We start from the raw sequence: 15592 nt of genomic DNA on the forward strand, positions 1-15592 counted from the left end.
TAATAAATGATAAACATTAATTAAAATGAATCATTATTCAATCTGGGACGCGGACACACAAGAAGGGATTAAATTTGATTTTTTATTATAAAAAGGCCACTGCCCAAAGTACTTTGTTTTTAAATAGGCATGTTTAACAAACTGCATTAATCTGTGTACATAAAGCCTATCAGCCAAATATACACCACATGAACTTGAGAGGACACTGACATTTTTTAGTACTTGACTTTTGAGAGAGGAAATGATTTTATCATAAACCAAAAGTTATATATTCTTTTTTCAGTTCAGCAATGATCGAGATTATGACAAAAGTTAAAAAGAATACTCTCTATTTTTTTTCTTCTTCGTGCAACATAATTGTACTTCGATTGAAATTAAGATTTTCAAAATGTTGGAAACGTAATGTGCGATCATAGCTCTCTTTCACAGTTCTGTTAAATATTTGCACACTCTGAAAATTCAGTCCAATGCATTTATCTCTTCACCTTATATTCAGTGCAAATATATATCTCAGATTAAGATTACAAAGCTTCATGGTACAGCATATCCACAGAATTCACAAGAAAATACATTTACTCCTATTTCTCTTGAGTGTCATGTATAAATAGTCCATTATCTATAAACAGTCTACAATAGTCCATTAATGATATACAGAAGTCCATATCGAGAGTCCTACACACAGAACGTCTACCCACAGTGCTGCAGACTTTAATAGTTTGGAAAAGACCCAACTCCAACACTAACACAAAAATGCCTTTCTTCAGCAGTTTATTCTTTAATTTCCCTACTCATCACCCTCCTCAAACCTCATACTAGAAGGAAAAGGACTTGTTAAAGTATTGGGGAAAATAAAAATCTAAAACTGGAGCTTTGACAAGCACATGATGTCAGTTTCACATTGATACATAGTACAGAAAAAGCAAAAAGTTAAAAATAAACAAAATAAAAAATCACAAAGGAATAAATAAAAATTCTGCATTTTAACTGTAAAGTGGGACATGTCTATGCCACTGTGTGTTTATATCCTGGGGTATGTTTACAAGAATTTACCTCGCAGGCATTAGCATTAATGTTTTTGGCTCTCAATATCGTACATAAATTCAGTATGTACAATATGTCTAAGCCCATTTCGTGTGATAGTTTCTAGCAGACCAGGAAGGCACAATTTCCACATACATAATATTTGTATTTATTTATTTATACACATTTGAAAAAAAAAAAAAAAAAGAAGTGAACTATACATTTTTCGGAAAGAGAACACATCTGCCCTCTACAGCAGTGGTGTTGAACAGGTTAATTCTTTCAGCTTCATCAACACTGATTAAGTAACACAAGATGGTGACCAACACTCCAAACACTGTAAATATATTGTAGCCAGGGGTTCAGTTTTGTGACAGCAGCATCAAACAGAAGAAGATTTCCAGAGGTCTGTTGAAACACTGGGTTTCAGGAAGGTCATTTGAACTGTTAGGGCCATGAATGTGAAAATTCTGAGAGAGACATTTAACATAGCAGTCAATAAAATCACAAGAAAACCCTCAGGTTTGCAGGATTTAATGACAAAGCCAGGTGCCCTCAACATTCTCATAAATTCAAATGATTTCTGTACACACTGAAGTGAGAGAGCGAGGCATGGCTGCATTTGTGGAGTTGAAGATACTTTAATGTGAGTCTAGAACAGTCACAGGTGCATTGTTCTCTGTGCCCTCAGGTTGGCAAGCAAGTCTTGTTCTTTAGTAAGAACGGTTAAGCCACTGTAAAACAAGAAAGACTTCCAACAAAATCTACATAACCAAACTGAAAACAAAAACCGAAAAAAAAAGAAAAAAAAGAAAAAAAAAAAGCTGAACTTGCTAAGAGTGCATTTACAAACACAAAATCAAAATTAATACCATCATTTGTCACATTTTAAAGGCAAATAGAGTCTTTCTCGCAATGTTTGGTTGGGGTTCTACAAAAAGCTGAAAAGATATGTGGTAGGGGTGTGTAGGCTTGTTGAGGTGTGTTTAAGTGCCGCTGTTACCTGCGACCAGTTTCTACATGTCTGATCATGTGAATGTTGAAGGGGCTGTCTGCAAGCTCAGGATGTGGTTCAACAGGAAGAGCATAGAACCCATCATAACCTGAGACACGCCCCTCTGCAATGAGCTCATCCTTTTCTTTATCACTCCATACCAAACTGCTGCCTTCCCCATCCAGGACCCTTTTCTGCTCCCGTAGCCATGCTCCCTGCACAGCTCTTATTCGTGCTGCCTCCAGCACACGTGTACGCTCTTCCTCTGGTGATGCTCCATAACGAATGTTAAAGCTAAGCACCCCCTGCTGGAGGACAATGTCAGCGAAACGGCGCATTTCCCCACCAATCATGGCACTGATCTGGGACACTGATACATTTACACCATTCTCCAGCACTCTGACTCCGCCTCCAGCGCCACCCCCAGCCACACCCAGATCTGCCTCCAGTGGACCAGCCTTGGTGAAATAGTGAGTGTCACACCCATCTACTGTGAAATGGAGGCCTCGCAGGTAGACGGCACCATTCAATACGGCTGCAATGCGACGACTGTCCTCGCTTGCCACACCGATGATTTCCGTTGAAACCACTCCATCAAGGATGGCAAATTTCACACCTTTTCCAAAAATTGAAGAAAGGGCAGAGAAAATTGGTCTACGTCCCTGGCGGCCTCCAATTTTCCCCTTAGCTGGCGTCATGGGGAGGCGATCCAATGAGATGAAGTTTCTCAAATGCTTCTGAAGATCACACTGGATGCCGAGTACAACCTAAGGAAGTTGGATATTTTATGAAATAGCCACCATGAGTGTTGTTTGATTGTAGGAAAATATTAAATTAAAAGTTCAGCCAAAAAAATTAAAGTTTAAAAATTGCCTAACATCATCTCAAGAAAGAAATACTGAATTTTTCTTTTGGGTGATCTCTCTCTTTAACACTTAAGGCTAGAATAAGTAGACTTATTATTTCTGTAAGAGGCAGTATGCTGTACTGTTGGAAACCTCAACTCACCTTGCTGGTGTCCCAGGTCAGTGTGCGGAGCTGTGTGGCCATCATCTCGTATGTTTGCTCTGTGTTCTCCACCTTTGGTTTGGGGAACCCTGGAACAACATTATGAAGCTGGAACCCAAAGAGCTGCAGCCAGCTACTGATATCTGCACAGAAACAAGCATAATAAACTTGTAAAGTAGTTTAAGAACTTTGGTAAGCTTTTCAAGAAGGCCTTAAAGTTTTGTCTTTATTTTATAGTTATTTTTTTTTTATAATCAGTAGCTTATGGTACAAGACCTTTATTTCAGTTCATTAGGAGTGCTTAATGCCATCCTTGTCTAGAAAAATGTGCTAGTCCTACCTTGTTAAAACTGGTCTCCCTGCCTGACCAGCTGAAATGTGCAGCAAAACAGCAAACAGACTAGCCTGACCAAGCTGGGAGACCAGCTAAGACCAACAAACCAACTTAGGCTAGGTGTTTTTTTTTTGTTTTTTTTCAGCAGCAGGGATGTCACAGAAAATGGTGTGAGCTACATAAAGATGTTTAGCACAAGTCTAAAATGCCTCTGGATTCAGTGACCCAGAGTCTCTTTGTGTAATTGTTGCATTTCACAAATTGTTATACTAAATAGACATTTTTGCTTTGTATTGGCAGACAAGAAGATTCTTGCAGTATTTGGTGAAATACTGTAGGGTCACTCGCCTAAATGAAAGTCACCAAGGAACTCAGGGGTTAATAAGACTTGTTTTAACACCAATATAGCCTTGAGCAAGAATCTTAATCCTAGTTTGCTTGAGGGAAACTGTCCTAGTAATTGGTGTACAGCTGTGGTTCTCAAAGCATTGCAAGGGTGGCGCAGAAGACTGACCCATCCTCAAATCTTGTTCACTTTTACACATTCAACAAAGATAGGAAAATTCACATAAGGACCGATGTTCGCAATTTATTTTCCTCTGCCTTTAAACTTTAGCCTGGCACCACAGCGCATCCTGCATGCACAGCTCTTGACAGCCCAAAGCGTTGATGTCAGGTGCGCTCATGTAAACGAGGTTATTCTTGCGTGCGCGCCAGATTCAGATGAATGAAGAGGTGAATTAAGTCATAAATTTCTGTCTTTTCCTCACACAACACACTATATGACTTCAGAAGAATTGAGCTCTAAGGCAGGAGTGTTATGGATGACTTTAAGGTGATTTGATATGTGCTTTCTGAGCTTGGACAGCCACAAACACGATCCTCTCAGCCCTCAATCTTGTTTTTCACAGATGAAAAAAGTAATACTGACTTTGAATGAGGGTGAGTAAATGATGGTGGAAAGGTCTGTTTTTATTAAAGTTTATCAGTATCATTAATCAGGTGTTAATTATTGTCCAGAGATCCTGACCACTACAGAAACAGCGCGTAGACGGCGCTGTCATGTGATACTTGTTACTTTTTTCAGCGATGACAAGGATGCGACAATCACAGTCATTTATTATTACTGGATGAGGATTTTTTTTTTTTTACTTTTATAGAGGCTGCTGAAGCTTATTTCCATTCATAGATATGAATCCTTGCAATTACCAATTTGTATTAAAAAATAACTATTCTAGAGTAAAATTGTCTCCATTGAGAACTTTCTGGTAGTTAAATGCAGATGAATGGAGGATTTGGTTTTCTGAGCGGCCCAGCCCCCCTGGAGTGAAGTCCATTCAGTTTTCATTGCAATATGTAAAATTTTTCATGTAATATTCGCCTTTGTTTTTGCCAATGTGTGAACTGCTTGTAACGCAACTTAAAAAATGAGCCCTTCCCAGATTTCCTAGGTTGCCTTTTAAAGCCTGTAGACTGATTTTCATGCGAAGGGAGCGGGTTGCTTTTGCCAGGAAAATCCAAAGGATGTGACGTTTATGTGCGCTCCCGAGACCCTTGCCTCAGACAGTAGCTTCTCTTTCACTATTCAACAGTGTCAACAGACAGTCTGCAACACTAGGTAATGTTATCTTAGAGATGGAATCCAGCAAACGTCCGGCTCCCAGCACAACACCGACTCCTACACAAACTCAGAGTAAGCCAAAAAAACAAAACAAAAACAAAACATTTATCTACTGAATCCTGTCTGGCTAAGCGGGAACGTGATCGTGGTCAAGCAAAAACTAGAGTGAACATCAGCAGGGCATTTGATTCCTGGAGGTTCGGTTTTAGGGATCAAAACCGACATTGAATTGGCGTTCTTCTTATTGGACAGGTAAGCTTACATAACTGCAAAGCATGTGAAATATAGTGCCATAAGGATTGAGCTGTGTAATTTTAGCTAACTTGATCTTGCCTGCTAATGCTGCCGAATTGCAAGCTACCTTGTTTCGTAACTTTCAAATAATTTCAATGATCTTCTCTTTATACTAAAAGTCAGGTTCATGTAAATGTTAATCTGTAATTATTCAGCATGGTAAACTACAATAATACATGAAATTAATGCTAGACAATGTTCAAGATAATGTAAAAAGCTCCATTCATTAGTATAACGTAACTTGGTTATACAGAAAATATATACATTCTATTATTATAAAACAATAGCACATCGATATATCAAAATTGATCACAGTTGTGATGGAATCAGACAGTTGTGATGGAATCACATCAATACTGAATTGTGTCAACATATTTATAATGTACAGTCTATTTTATATACAGCTACTGTCATCATCCACCAAATTTAGCTAACAGCTATTGATAAAGCTGGTTAGCTAGCTAGCTAACACCGAAATAGGCTATCGTATAAATGCAGTCAATGTATCATGCAAAGAAAAGTGATTACTTCAAACTACAGTCTTGCATAGTCAGACCTATATCCACACTTTATTTTAGCTCTGTTCCAGCACTGGAGAGTCAAATATAATATGCATTCTCAAAGTTTGTATTAAAACAATTATAACTGTAATTTTAATTATGCTACCTCATCTGTCAGCATGATGTTGGTGAATCATGTTCAGCCTCTTTGTACGTTACGTTATTGTTTTGGTCGATGCTCGCTCGCGTCCCTATGGAGTGTGTGCACGAGCATGAGCAACAGGTAGCTGGCTGCAGTTCACTTAACGGCCACAGGCGTCATTAATAACAAGGGTTTCTGAATCTTACATACTGCACCTTTAAATAAAACCTTGTCAAATGAAGATGAAAGAAAATGTAGTTTAATCTTTTAAAAGCATTTTTTCTTCAGTAAAACAAAATGATAATTTGGAAGGGTGGGGGGCCAAAAGTTTTTCTTGTTTCAAAGGGGGGCGTGACCCAAAAAAATTGAGAACCACTGGTGTACAGTAAGTTGCAGTGGGTGCAACTAATTAATCTCAGTTCTGCCATGTGCTATTTTTCAGCTGTTCATTTCCCCTTAGGGAAATGTCACTGACATAAAGCACACTCACAGCTCACAAGGCCAAAAACATGACACTAGTTTCACCTCACCAGCAAACACCTCCTGATTCAAATTTTTACATAAAGAACAAGTGAAACTTGCCCCACTGGACATACTGAGTTGAAGTGTACAGGGGGTTAGGACAAAGATTCCCAAAATAATTATTTTTCTGTTATACTATAGTGCTGACTTTACCTGGCCAACCCAGAGGATTCAAACTGGACGCATTATTAGGAGTAGTATCTTATAGCACTTTTCCACCATTTGGCCATTGAGTGACTGTTCCAGTAGCATTACCACTTGAGTACAGTTCGGAATGGTACGATTACAAAACGGACATCTCAGCATGGTTAGCTAACCGTACTTAAATGTACTGGTGGAACCTCACTGATGTGGCAACTCACGACTGGTCATTTGGTCAATCAGTTCATTTTATTATTGATTTTGCAGCACCACATTGTAAAAAAAAAAAAAAAAAAACTGTAAATGTGCCCATGACCCCTGAGTGGTCCCTCAACGAGGACCGTTCAGCCTGATGGTGGAATAGCACCTTTTAGGTAACTCCACTCTTACCTGTTATGAACCTGGTTACATCCTGTAGGTTTCCCAGAGGGTAGTTGTTCTTAAACGCATACAAATTAAATGGCTTAGGATTCACACTCAGCTCTGCCCACAATTCGTGGTTAGGCGTCGTCCATCTTCCAGCTACCACATCATAGTCACGGCGACCAAGATGCACCAACCTGGTGAACGAGTCATACAACCCTCCTTGAAATCCAAAGATGAGAGGAAAGGTGGGATTGGAATCTCGGTAAACATCTCCGTACGGTGTGTATCGAAGTTCTTTCACCACATGGCCACGGCTACTGAAAACCGCAAGAGGTGTTCCGGCATTGTCACATGCTATGTAGAATTCCTCGCCACTGCTCATCTCCATAGCAATAAGGTGTCCTTGAAGGTCATAATAGAGGGAAGTGATCTCCGCACTACTGTGATTGTATAGATGTGTGACGCGTGTTGGTTCCGTCAAATCAGCGTAGAAAAACTGCAACTGTGCGCCATCAGTAGTACGGCTTGCAACTCTCCTGCCAAGCCCATCGTAACGGTACCACACCCTCTGTCCACTGTCCCGGTCATAGGCACCCAAAAGCAGTCCATTTGAACCATAATCAAAGAGCAGGTTGCCACGGAGACGCAAGAACCCATCCTCATCAGTGCGGTACTGGATTTCTCCGAGGCGTGTGATTCGGTCTCGGAGATCGTAGCGTAGTGGTGTCAACCGTGCACTGTTACCATGACTCAGCAAGTTTATGTTTCCATTCAGATCATAGCTATAGCGCCACTGCGGGCGGTCGTTTATGGCAACTGTTTGCAATTGCCCATCTGCGTCATACTCATATGCGTATCGTGTGATGTTGCTGTCTACGCCTATTCGAATATCGCAATTTGTGACGCGTCCCATACTGTCGTACTGCAGCGTCATCCAGTAGGCGATGGCTTTCAAAATCTCGTATTGCACTTCGATCACTTGTCCATTGGGGTTGAAGATCTTGGTGTGCTTCATGGCATGCGTGGTGATGACTTGGTTAAGGTCGTAGTTTATGACACTGAATTTCCCAAACTGTTCGATTCGTCCCGACACATCCACATAGCGGTAGAGGTCAATAGGAAGTGGTGTTTCGTTGATCATAGCTTGCATGCTGGTGACTCTGAAGTTGTTGTAGCTGTAGTCGAACCGAGCGTTAACCAACCCCTCCTCACTGAAGCGATATATTTGTCTACTCACTAGAGGACCTGAACCCAACAGACAGAGAGAGAGAGAGAGATGAAAGAGAAAAATAAACAAGACACAAAGAAAAGTTAGCAGCAGAGCAGGAAGTCACACAAAGGTGAGGTAATACATGAGTCAGCTTTGCCAGTAAGAGATAGATGAACTCCCCACTATCTGCCGTCTGACTGTGATTCAAGGCACTTTTAGATCAGCCAAGCAGGAGGGGAGTGCAAGGGAAGTGATTAGTGCAAGAGTACAACCATCTTAACAGCTTCTCTGTCCAATTGCTCACCCATCATACTTGTCTCTCTGACGGTATTATTACCTCACCTGTTTATCTCTGCAGAGGGAAAATCATCCTGTCTGTCTCTATTAATTGATTAAATTATCTTCCCTGACTCCAAGAAAATGGCTATAGCGAAATCTGATATCTACACATTTTATTACTTGCTGTTTTGTCAATGGATTTCATTCACTCATTTGTGAGTAAAACCTGTATGAACATTTTCGTACAGAAATCATGATTCATCAAAAAATTGTTTTTTGTCTCTTTCTTTTGCTCTAACTTCTGAACTATTCTAGCTACTCTTGGAACTTTTCAGTGTGATACTGAAGATATTGTTGATGTTTGTATGAAAAATAGCTATGTTCCACATTTGTATGTCCCTTGGATAAAAGTGTCTGCCAAATGACAAAATGTAGGCTTGCACTAACAATTTTTTAAAATTTATGATCAAACCCACACATTGAAAATTATTATTTTAGCCAGCTTATGGTGTGTTTTGTGTGCTGGTCCCAAAGCATTGGATGCTGGTGTGCTGGTTTCCCCGCCAGCCTTTTAAACTAACTTAACCAGCTTCATCAGAAAGACCGTGCTGTTCAACCAGCTACACCAGCAAGGTTTTGCTGATGATTGATTAAATTATCTTCCCTGACTCCAAGCAAATGGCTATAGTGAAATCTGATACCTAAAAAATGTATTACCTGCTGTTTTGTCAATGGATCTCATTCACTCATTTGTGAGTAAAACCTGTGTGAACATTTTCGCACAGAAATCATGATTCATCAAATCTTTCTTAATGGCTGTACAGAAGAGGTACATATACTGTAGACAGAAAGCCCATATACTGAAATTAATTGGGTGTTTATTATGATAATTATGTTAATGTTTAGTATACTGGCACACCTCATTTAGAAAAATCTGGATTCATCAACATTAAAGTGTAAGAACAAATTTATGTGCATACATACCTATTGTGAATCTGGCAGAAATTTGCACACATCTGTGCAAAAACACTTGAACACAAATCATTAGTGAATGATACCCAATGTATCTGTCTAATAATACTGTCGACATATTGCTCTTACCTGTCTGTCTGTAGCGGATGGTGCAGACGAATCCTTCATGCATCAGGTGGATGGTTTTAACAGCACCTGTTGCTTCATCATAGGTGAAGGTCACAAGTGTTGAGTCATAGAGGATTTCAGCAAGTCGGGCCACTCGGCTGTACTTGTAGATCACCCGCCTACCTGTTCCCAGGTACAGGCTCTGGAGCAGACGGCCATCATGGGCAAAGTCCTGCGTGAAGCTGGAGGTCAGCGAGTCTGGTGGTGTGTAGGTGTTTCGGTAATAGCCCACAGAGAGAGATGTCTGCAGGCTGTGTTTCACCATGCTGGGGAGGGTGACAGACAGCAGACAGTCTGTCTGATCATATTCAAACGTATAGCGACGCTGGCTGTGTAACAACAGCTGAACAGACTGAGAGAGGGAAAGAACCAGGAGAAAAAAAGACACAGAGAGAGATAATATGACACCGGTAGGAGGATGAATCTTATAAAAACATGCCCAGGTCACATTTCACCCCCCCCACCAAAACAAAAATAATACTGTAATGAGCACAGACATTTTACCTGTATTTGCACCTTGTAATATTAATGATTCTCCTTACTGTAATAGAGTAGTTTTTTACTGTTTTAATTTCTTATTTATGTCTTTTCATTATGGGAGGTTTTGCCAGATTTAGCTAATTTTCTTTTTGTGTGGACAAAATTGCAATAAATTGCTATCCACAGTTGTTCTGACCAACCACTGGGTGGCGCCACTTTGGCCAGAAGTGAATGCTAGGCGTCTACGTACAGGACATTTCATCATCCGCAGAGTGCTAAAGCACTGAATGCGTGTGGCTCGTTTTTTCTAACTGCGCATAATCTGAACGCGCCGAATGTGCATGCGCCTGGAGTTTTTGCAACAATTAGTGGGTCCACAAGGTGGCAACACTCAAAATTGAGCCTTTGGTTTCACAAAGAAGCACTAGAAGATGTAATAGTGCTAACAGGGATGTAAAAAGTACTCAGAAATTATACTTAAGTGAAAGTATGGATATTGAGTGAAAATCTTACTCAATTAAAAGTATCTAGCCAAAAATATATTTGAGTGAAAGTAAAAAGTAATCACATTAAATTGTACTTAAGTATTAATAAAGTAAAAGGTAACTTTTTTCCTAACTAGAATGAAATCAAGAGAGGAGATTGTGTGAGAGAGTATGTTGTTAAATTTGATTGGTTTTAAAGTCACCTTTTTACAGTCTCCGACAACTGTCATATTTCTCCCCCAGTGGCATTCGCAACCTGGTCAAAGAATCATGTTACAATAACTACATTTCCCTATCTGTCACTCACTCACTCGACATTGTGTCGATGCAGTGACACTAGGGGTCACTCCTGGGAGCCCCAAACACCTCTGCTTTTTTTTAAAAAAGGCCAATGAAAATTGGTGAGTGGAATTTGCATGCCACTCCCCCGGACATACGGGTATAAAAGGAGCTGGTATGCAACCACTCATTCAGATTTTCTCTTCGGAGCCGAGCGGTTGTATTCAGTGCACTGAATTAAATTCCCTCCAAAGACGCACCTCAAAACTGCTGGATTTACGGCGCATTTCAGTGGCTTCTCCCCCACTGCACCCATGGAGTGCAGAGAATGCCCCTGGGCGCTTCAGCAGAGCGAAAATAAGAGAGTATATTCTAAAAGAGTATATTTTCGTTCACAAAAAGAGCGGCACACACGGAACATCTTTTTATAGATGCCTTTCCGTTTGTGTGTTATTCCTGGTTGCGGTTGTTATCTCTCCGCTTCTGATGGCCACGATCGCTGTCTTAACGTGTCTGGGCACTGTCCACGCGGAGACATCGTTCGTGGATGAGTCATGTCCTCATTGTGAGAACATGACCATGGCAACATTGCAGTCATGCAACGTTGCACTCCAGCGGCTCCCCGCACCGGTCCTTCTACCTACGGTTTGAGGCCGTATCGGTTAGCACTGGGGGCGATATGGGGACATCAATGGGACCACCTCCGCCAGGTTTCCCCCCACGGACCTCCCATTCCCCAGCACGCTCGCTTGCCCCGATCGGGCTCTTGCACGAGACCGCCGGCTCATCTCAGCGCGAGTTCGACTTCTCTTTCGGAGCTCGGGAAGACGATGAGTTATTGAGCGCAGCATCAGAGAGCGGGCTTGTCCAGTCTGATGTAGAGGCTTCGGCTGGGCTTCCTCCTTCGGGAACGGTCGCCCAGACTCACGCCGATGCGGAAATGACAGACATGCTTTCCCGGGCGGCCACGAGCGTTGGGCTAGAGTGGAACCCTCCACTCTCCCCTGAACCCTTGCGGCTCGACGATTGGTTCCTGGGCCCCCGTTCCTTTCTTCCCGGAAGTGCATGAGGAGCTGACAAGCTCGTGGGAGGCACCTTTTACTACCCTGTTCCGGTCTTTCAGCTCCCCCGCTCTCACTATCCTCGATGGTGGAGCGGCCAGGGGGTATTCGGTGATCCCCCAGGTGGATAAGGCGCTTGCGGTGCACTTGTGTCCGCAGAGCGCCGCCACCTGGATGGGCGCTCGAAGCTCCTGTAAGGGCCTGTAGGTTTACAACATCCCTGATGACCGTGGCGTGCGGTGCCGCTGGACAAGCTGCCTCCGCCTTGCACGCCATGGCTCTCCTGCAAGTACAACAAGCCAAGGCACTAAAAGAACTGCTCGAGGGTAGTTCTGATCCAGGATTGATGCAAGAACTGCGCTCGGCGACCGACCTCGCTCTCCGGGCGACGAAGGTCATGGCGCGGTCTCTCGGGCAGACGATGTCCACACTGGTGGTCCAGGAGCTCAACTTGGTCGAGATGGGAGAGGCGGACAAGGCATGGTTCCTTGACGCCCCCATTTCCCAGGTTGGCCTGTTTGGCGATGCCGTCGAGGACTTTGCCCAGCAGTTCTCGGCAGTGAAGAAGCAGACGGAGGCCTTACAACATATCCTGCCCCAGCATGGCTTAAGACCCTGCACCCTGTCTGCTCATCGCCAAGGGCATCCTCCTGCAGCAACAACACCGGCTCCGGTGTGGAGCCCTCCGCAGGAAGCAGATGCTACCCGTCACTCGGCCGACCGCTAAGAACCCGAGGAAGGCTTCGAAGCCCCCCGAGACTGGTGACCCAGGGGCGAGGAGACCCACTTCTCTGGAGCTGGTCGACAGACAACTCCATCCCCCGGTGGAGGGCCGGGAGGAGAATCTTCATTGAGTCCCCTCAATGTGGCACCTCGAGCTCCGCCCCGCCGCGAGGTCCCACCCACCGGTATGTCTGACGTGATCATTCCCTCGGTCCCCCTCGCCCGGAGTTTGGGCGCGTGGCTCGCGCTTTCCAACCCGTCATGATGGCTGACCCGGACCATCCGACTCGGCTACGTGATTCAGTTCGCCAGGCGCCCACCCAGGTTCAGCGGCGTCCGCTTCACCGCCGCTACCTTGCATGCAGAGATGCCCTTCTGTGCTAGGGCACAATAGAGCCTGTCCCTCCAGCCGAGATGAAGAAAGGGTTCTACAGCCCTTACTTCATCGTACCAAAGAAAGGCAGTGGGTTGCGAACAATCCTGTACCTGCGAGTACTGAAGCGGGCTTTGCACAGACTCCTGTCCAAGATGCTGATGCAAAAACGCATTCTAATGAGCGTCCGGCATCAAGATTGGTTCGCGGTGGTAGACCTGACGGACGTGTACTTCCACGTCTTGGTCTTACCTCGACACAGACCCTTCCTGCGGTTTGCCTTCAAAGGCCAGGCGCACCAGTACAAGGTCCTCCCCTTTGGCCTGTCCTTGTCCCCTCACGTCTTCACGAAGGTCGCAGAGGCAGCCCTTGCCCCGCTAAGGGAAGTGGGCATCCGCATCCTCAACTATCTCGACGACTGGCTAATTCTAGCTCACTCTCAAGAGTTGCTGTGCGCACACAGGGACCTTGTGCTCTGGCACCTCAGCCGACTGGGGCTTCGGGTCAACTGGGAAAAGAGCAAGCTCTTCCCGGTTCAGAGCATCTCTTTTCTCTGTTTGGAGTTGGACTCAGTCTCGATGACAGCGCGCCTCACGAACGAGCGTGCGCGTGCAGTCGGTGCTGAACTGTCTGAAGGTGTTCAGACGGAGGACAGCGGTTCCACTGAAAACTTTTCAGAGGCTCCTGGAGCATATGGCATCCTCAGCGGCGGCCACACCGCTCAGGTTGATGCATATGAGACCGCTTCAGCACTGGCTTCAGACTCTGGTCCCGAGATGGGCATGGCGCCGCGGGACACATTGTGTGGCCATCACGCCGATCTGTCACCACCTCTTCAGTCCTTGGACCGACCTTGCATTTCTACGTTCCCCTAGAGCAGGTCTCCAGGCATGTCATGGTTACAACAGATGCCTCCAAGATGGATTGGGGCGCTGTATGCAATGGGCACACAGCCGCCAGCTCCTGGACTGGCCCGCAGCTGCGCACATCGGCCCATGTGCACAATGGGCACATCAACTGCCTCGAGTTGTTAGCAGTACTGCTCGCCCTGCGGAGGTTCCGGCCGTTGATCCAGGGAAAGCACGTGTTGGTCCAGACGGACAACACAGCGACGGTAGGGTACATCAACCGTCAAGGCGGTCTATGCTCCCATATGTCACAACTCGCCCGCCTCAAGTCGCTACGAGCCACTCACATCCCGGGCGACCTCGACACTGCAGCGGATGTGCTGTCATGTCAGGTTACCCTCAGGGGAGAGTGGAGACTCCACCCTCAGGTGGTCCAGCTGATTTGGAGTCGATTCGGTTGAGCACAAGTAGACCTGTTTGCTTCCCGAGAATCCTCCCACTGTTCGCTTCGGTACGCCCTGACCGAGGCACCCCTCGGTACAGATGCACTGGCACACAGCTGGCCCCCTGGACTACACAAATATGCATTTTCCCCAGTGAGCCTACTTGCACAGACCCTGTGCAAGGTCAGGGAGGACAAGGAGCAGGTCATCCTATTAGCAACCTACTGGCCAACCTCTTGGATCTCACGCTCCTCGCGTCAGCCCCCCCCCCGGCGAATTCCCCTGAGGAAGGACCTTCTTTTTCGGGGACGGGGCACCATCTGGCACCGCGACCAGACCTCTGGAATCTCCACGTCTGGCCCTTGGATGGGATGCGGAAGACCTAAGTGGCCTACCACCCACGGTGGTAGACACAATCACTCAGGCTAGGATGCCTTGAAGTGGTGTTCTTCCCGATGCGAAGACCCCCAGAGATGCGCAGTCGGATCGGTGCCTTCCTTCCTGCAGGAGAGGCTGGCGGCTGTCCCCCTCCACCCTGAAGGTGTATGTAGCCGCTATTTCGGCTCATCACGATGCAGTAGATGGTAAGTACTTGGGGGAGCACGACTTGATCATCAGGTTCCTGAGAGGCGCTAGGAGGTTGAATCCCTCCAGGCTGTGCCTCGTCCCCTCGTGGGACCTCTCTGTAGTCCTTTGGGTCTACAGGGAGCTCCCTTTGAGCCCTTGGAGTCAGCTGAGCTTAAGGCACTCTCTTTGAAGACTGCCCTCCTGACAGCGCTCACTTCCATCAAAAGGTTAGTGGACCTGCAGGCGTTCTCTGTTAGCGAATCGTGCCTGAAGTTTGGTCCGGGTTACTCTCACATGATCTTGAGACCCTGACCGGGCTATGTGCCCAAGGTTCTCACGACCCCTTTTAGGGATCAGGTGGTGAACCTGCAAGTGCTGCCCCAGGATGAGGCAGACCCAGCCTTGGCGTTGCTGTGTCCGGTGCGAGCTTTACGCATCTATTTGGATCATACGCAGATCCTTAGAAGCGCCGATCAGCTCTATGTCTGCTTTGGTGGATAGCGGAAAGGAAGCGCTGTCTCCAAACAGAGGATCACCCACTGGGTCATTGACGCCAACGCGATGGCATATCAGGCTCAGGACATGCCGCCCCCTGTGGGGTTATGAGCCCACTCTATCAGGAGTGTGGCGGCCTCCTGGGCCCTGGCCAGTGGTGCCTCTTTGGCAGACATCTGCAGAGCAGTGGGCTGGGCATCACCCAATACTTTTGCAAGGTTCTACAATCTCCGGGTTGAGCTGATCTCGTCCCGTGTATTGGCAGGC

General features: G+C 45.4%; 1 protein-coding gene across 3 annotated transcripts in view; it reads right to left on the bottom strand.

The window, feature by feature from the left end:
* Positions 1-68: 68 nt before the first annotated feature.
* LOC127419502 (teneurin-1-like) overlaps positions 69-15592 on the bottom strand; it is a 300512-nt gene continuing 284988 nt past the window's right edge. For all 3 annotated transcript variants that reach the window (XM_051660961.1, XM_051660952.1, XM_051660942.1), the window contains 4 exons: positions 9533-9923; positions 6967-8187; positions 3023-3165; positions 69-2781 (listed from right to left, as the gene is read on the bottom strand). In XM_051660961.1, coding sequence (XP_051516921.1) covers positions 2020-2781; positions 3023-3165; positions 6967-8187; positions 9533-9923 — 2517 coding nt within the window. In that variant the 3' untranslated portion in view covers positions 69-2019. The remainder of the gene's footprint in view (positions 2782-3022; positions 3166-6966; positions 8188-9532; positions 9924-15592) is intronic.

The sequence above is a fragment of the Myxocyprinus asiaticus genome, chromosome 3 (genome assembly GCF_019703515.2).
Source record: "Myxocyprinus asiaticus isolate MX2 ecotype Aquarium Trade chromosome 3, UBuf_Myxa_2, whole genome shotgun sequence".
NCBI lineage: Eukaryota > Metazoa > Chordata > Actinopteri > Cypriniformes > Catostomidae > Myxocyprinus > Myxocyprinus asiaticus.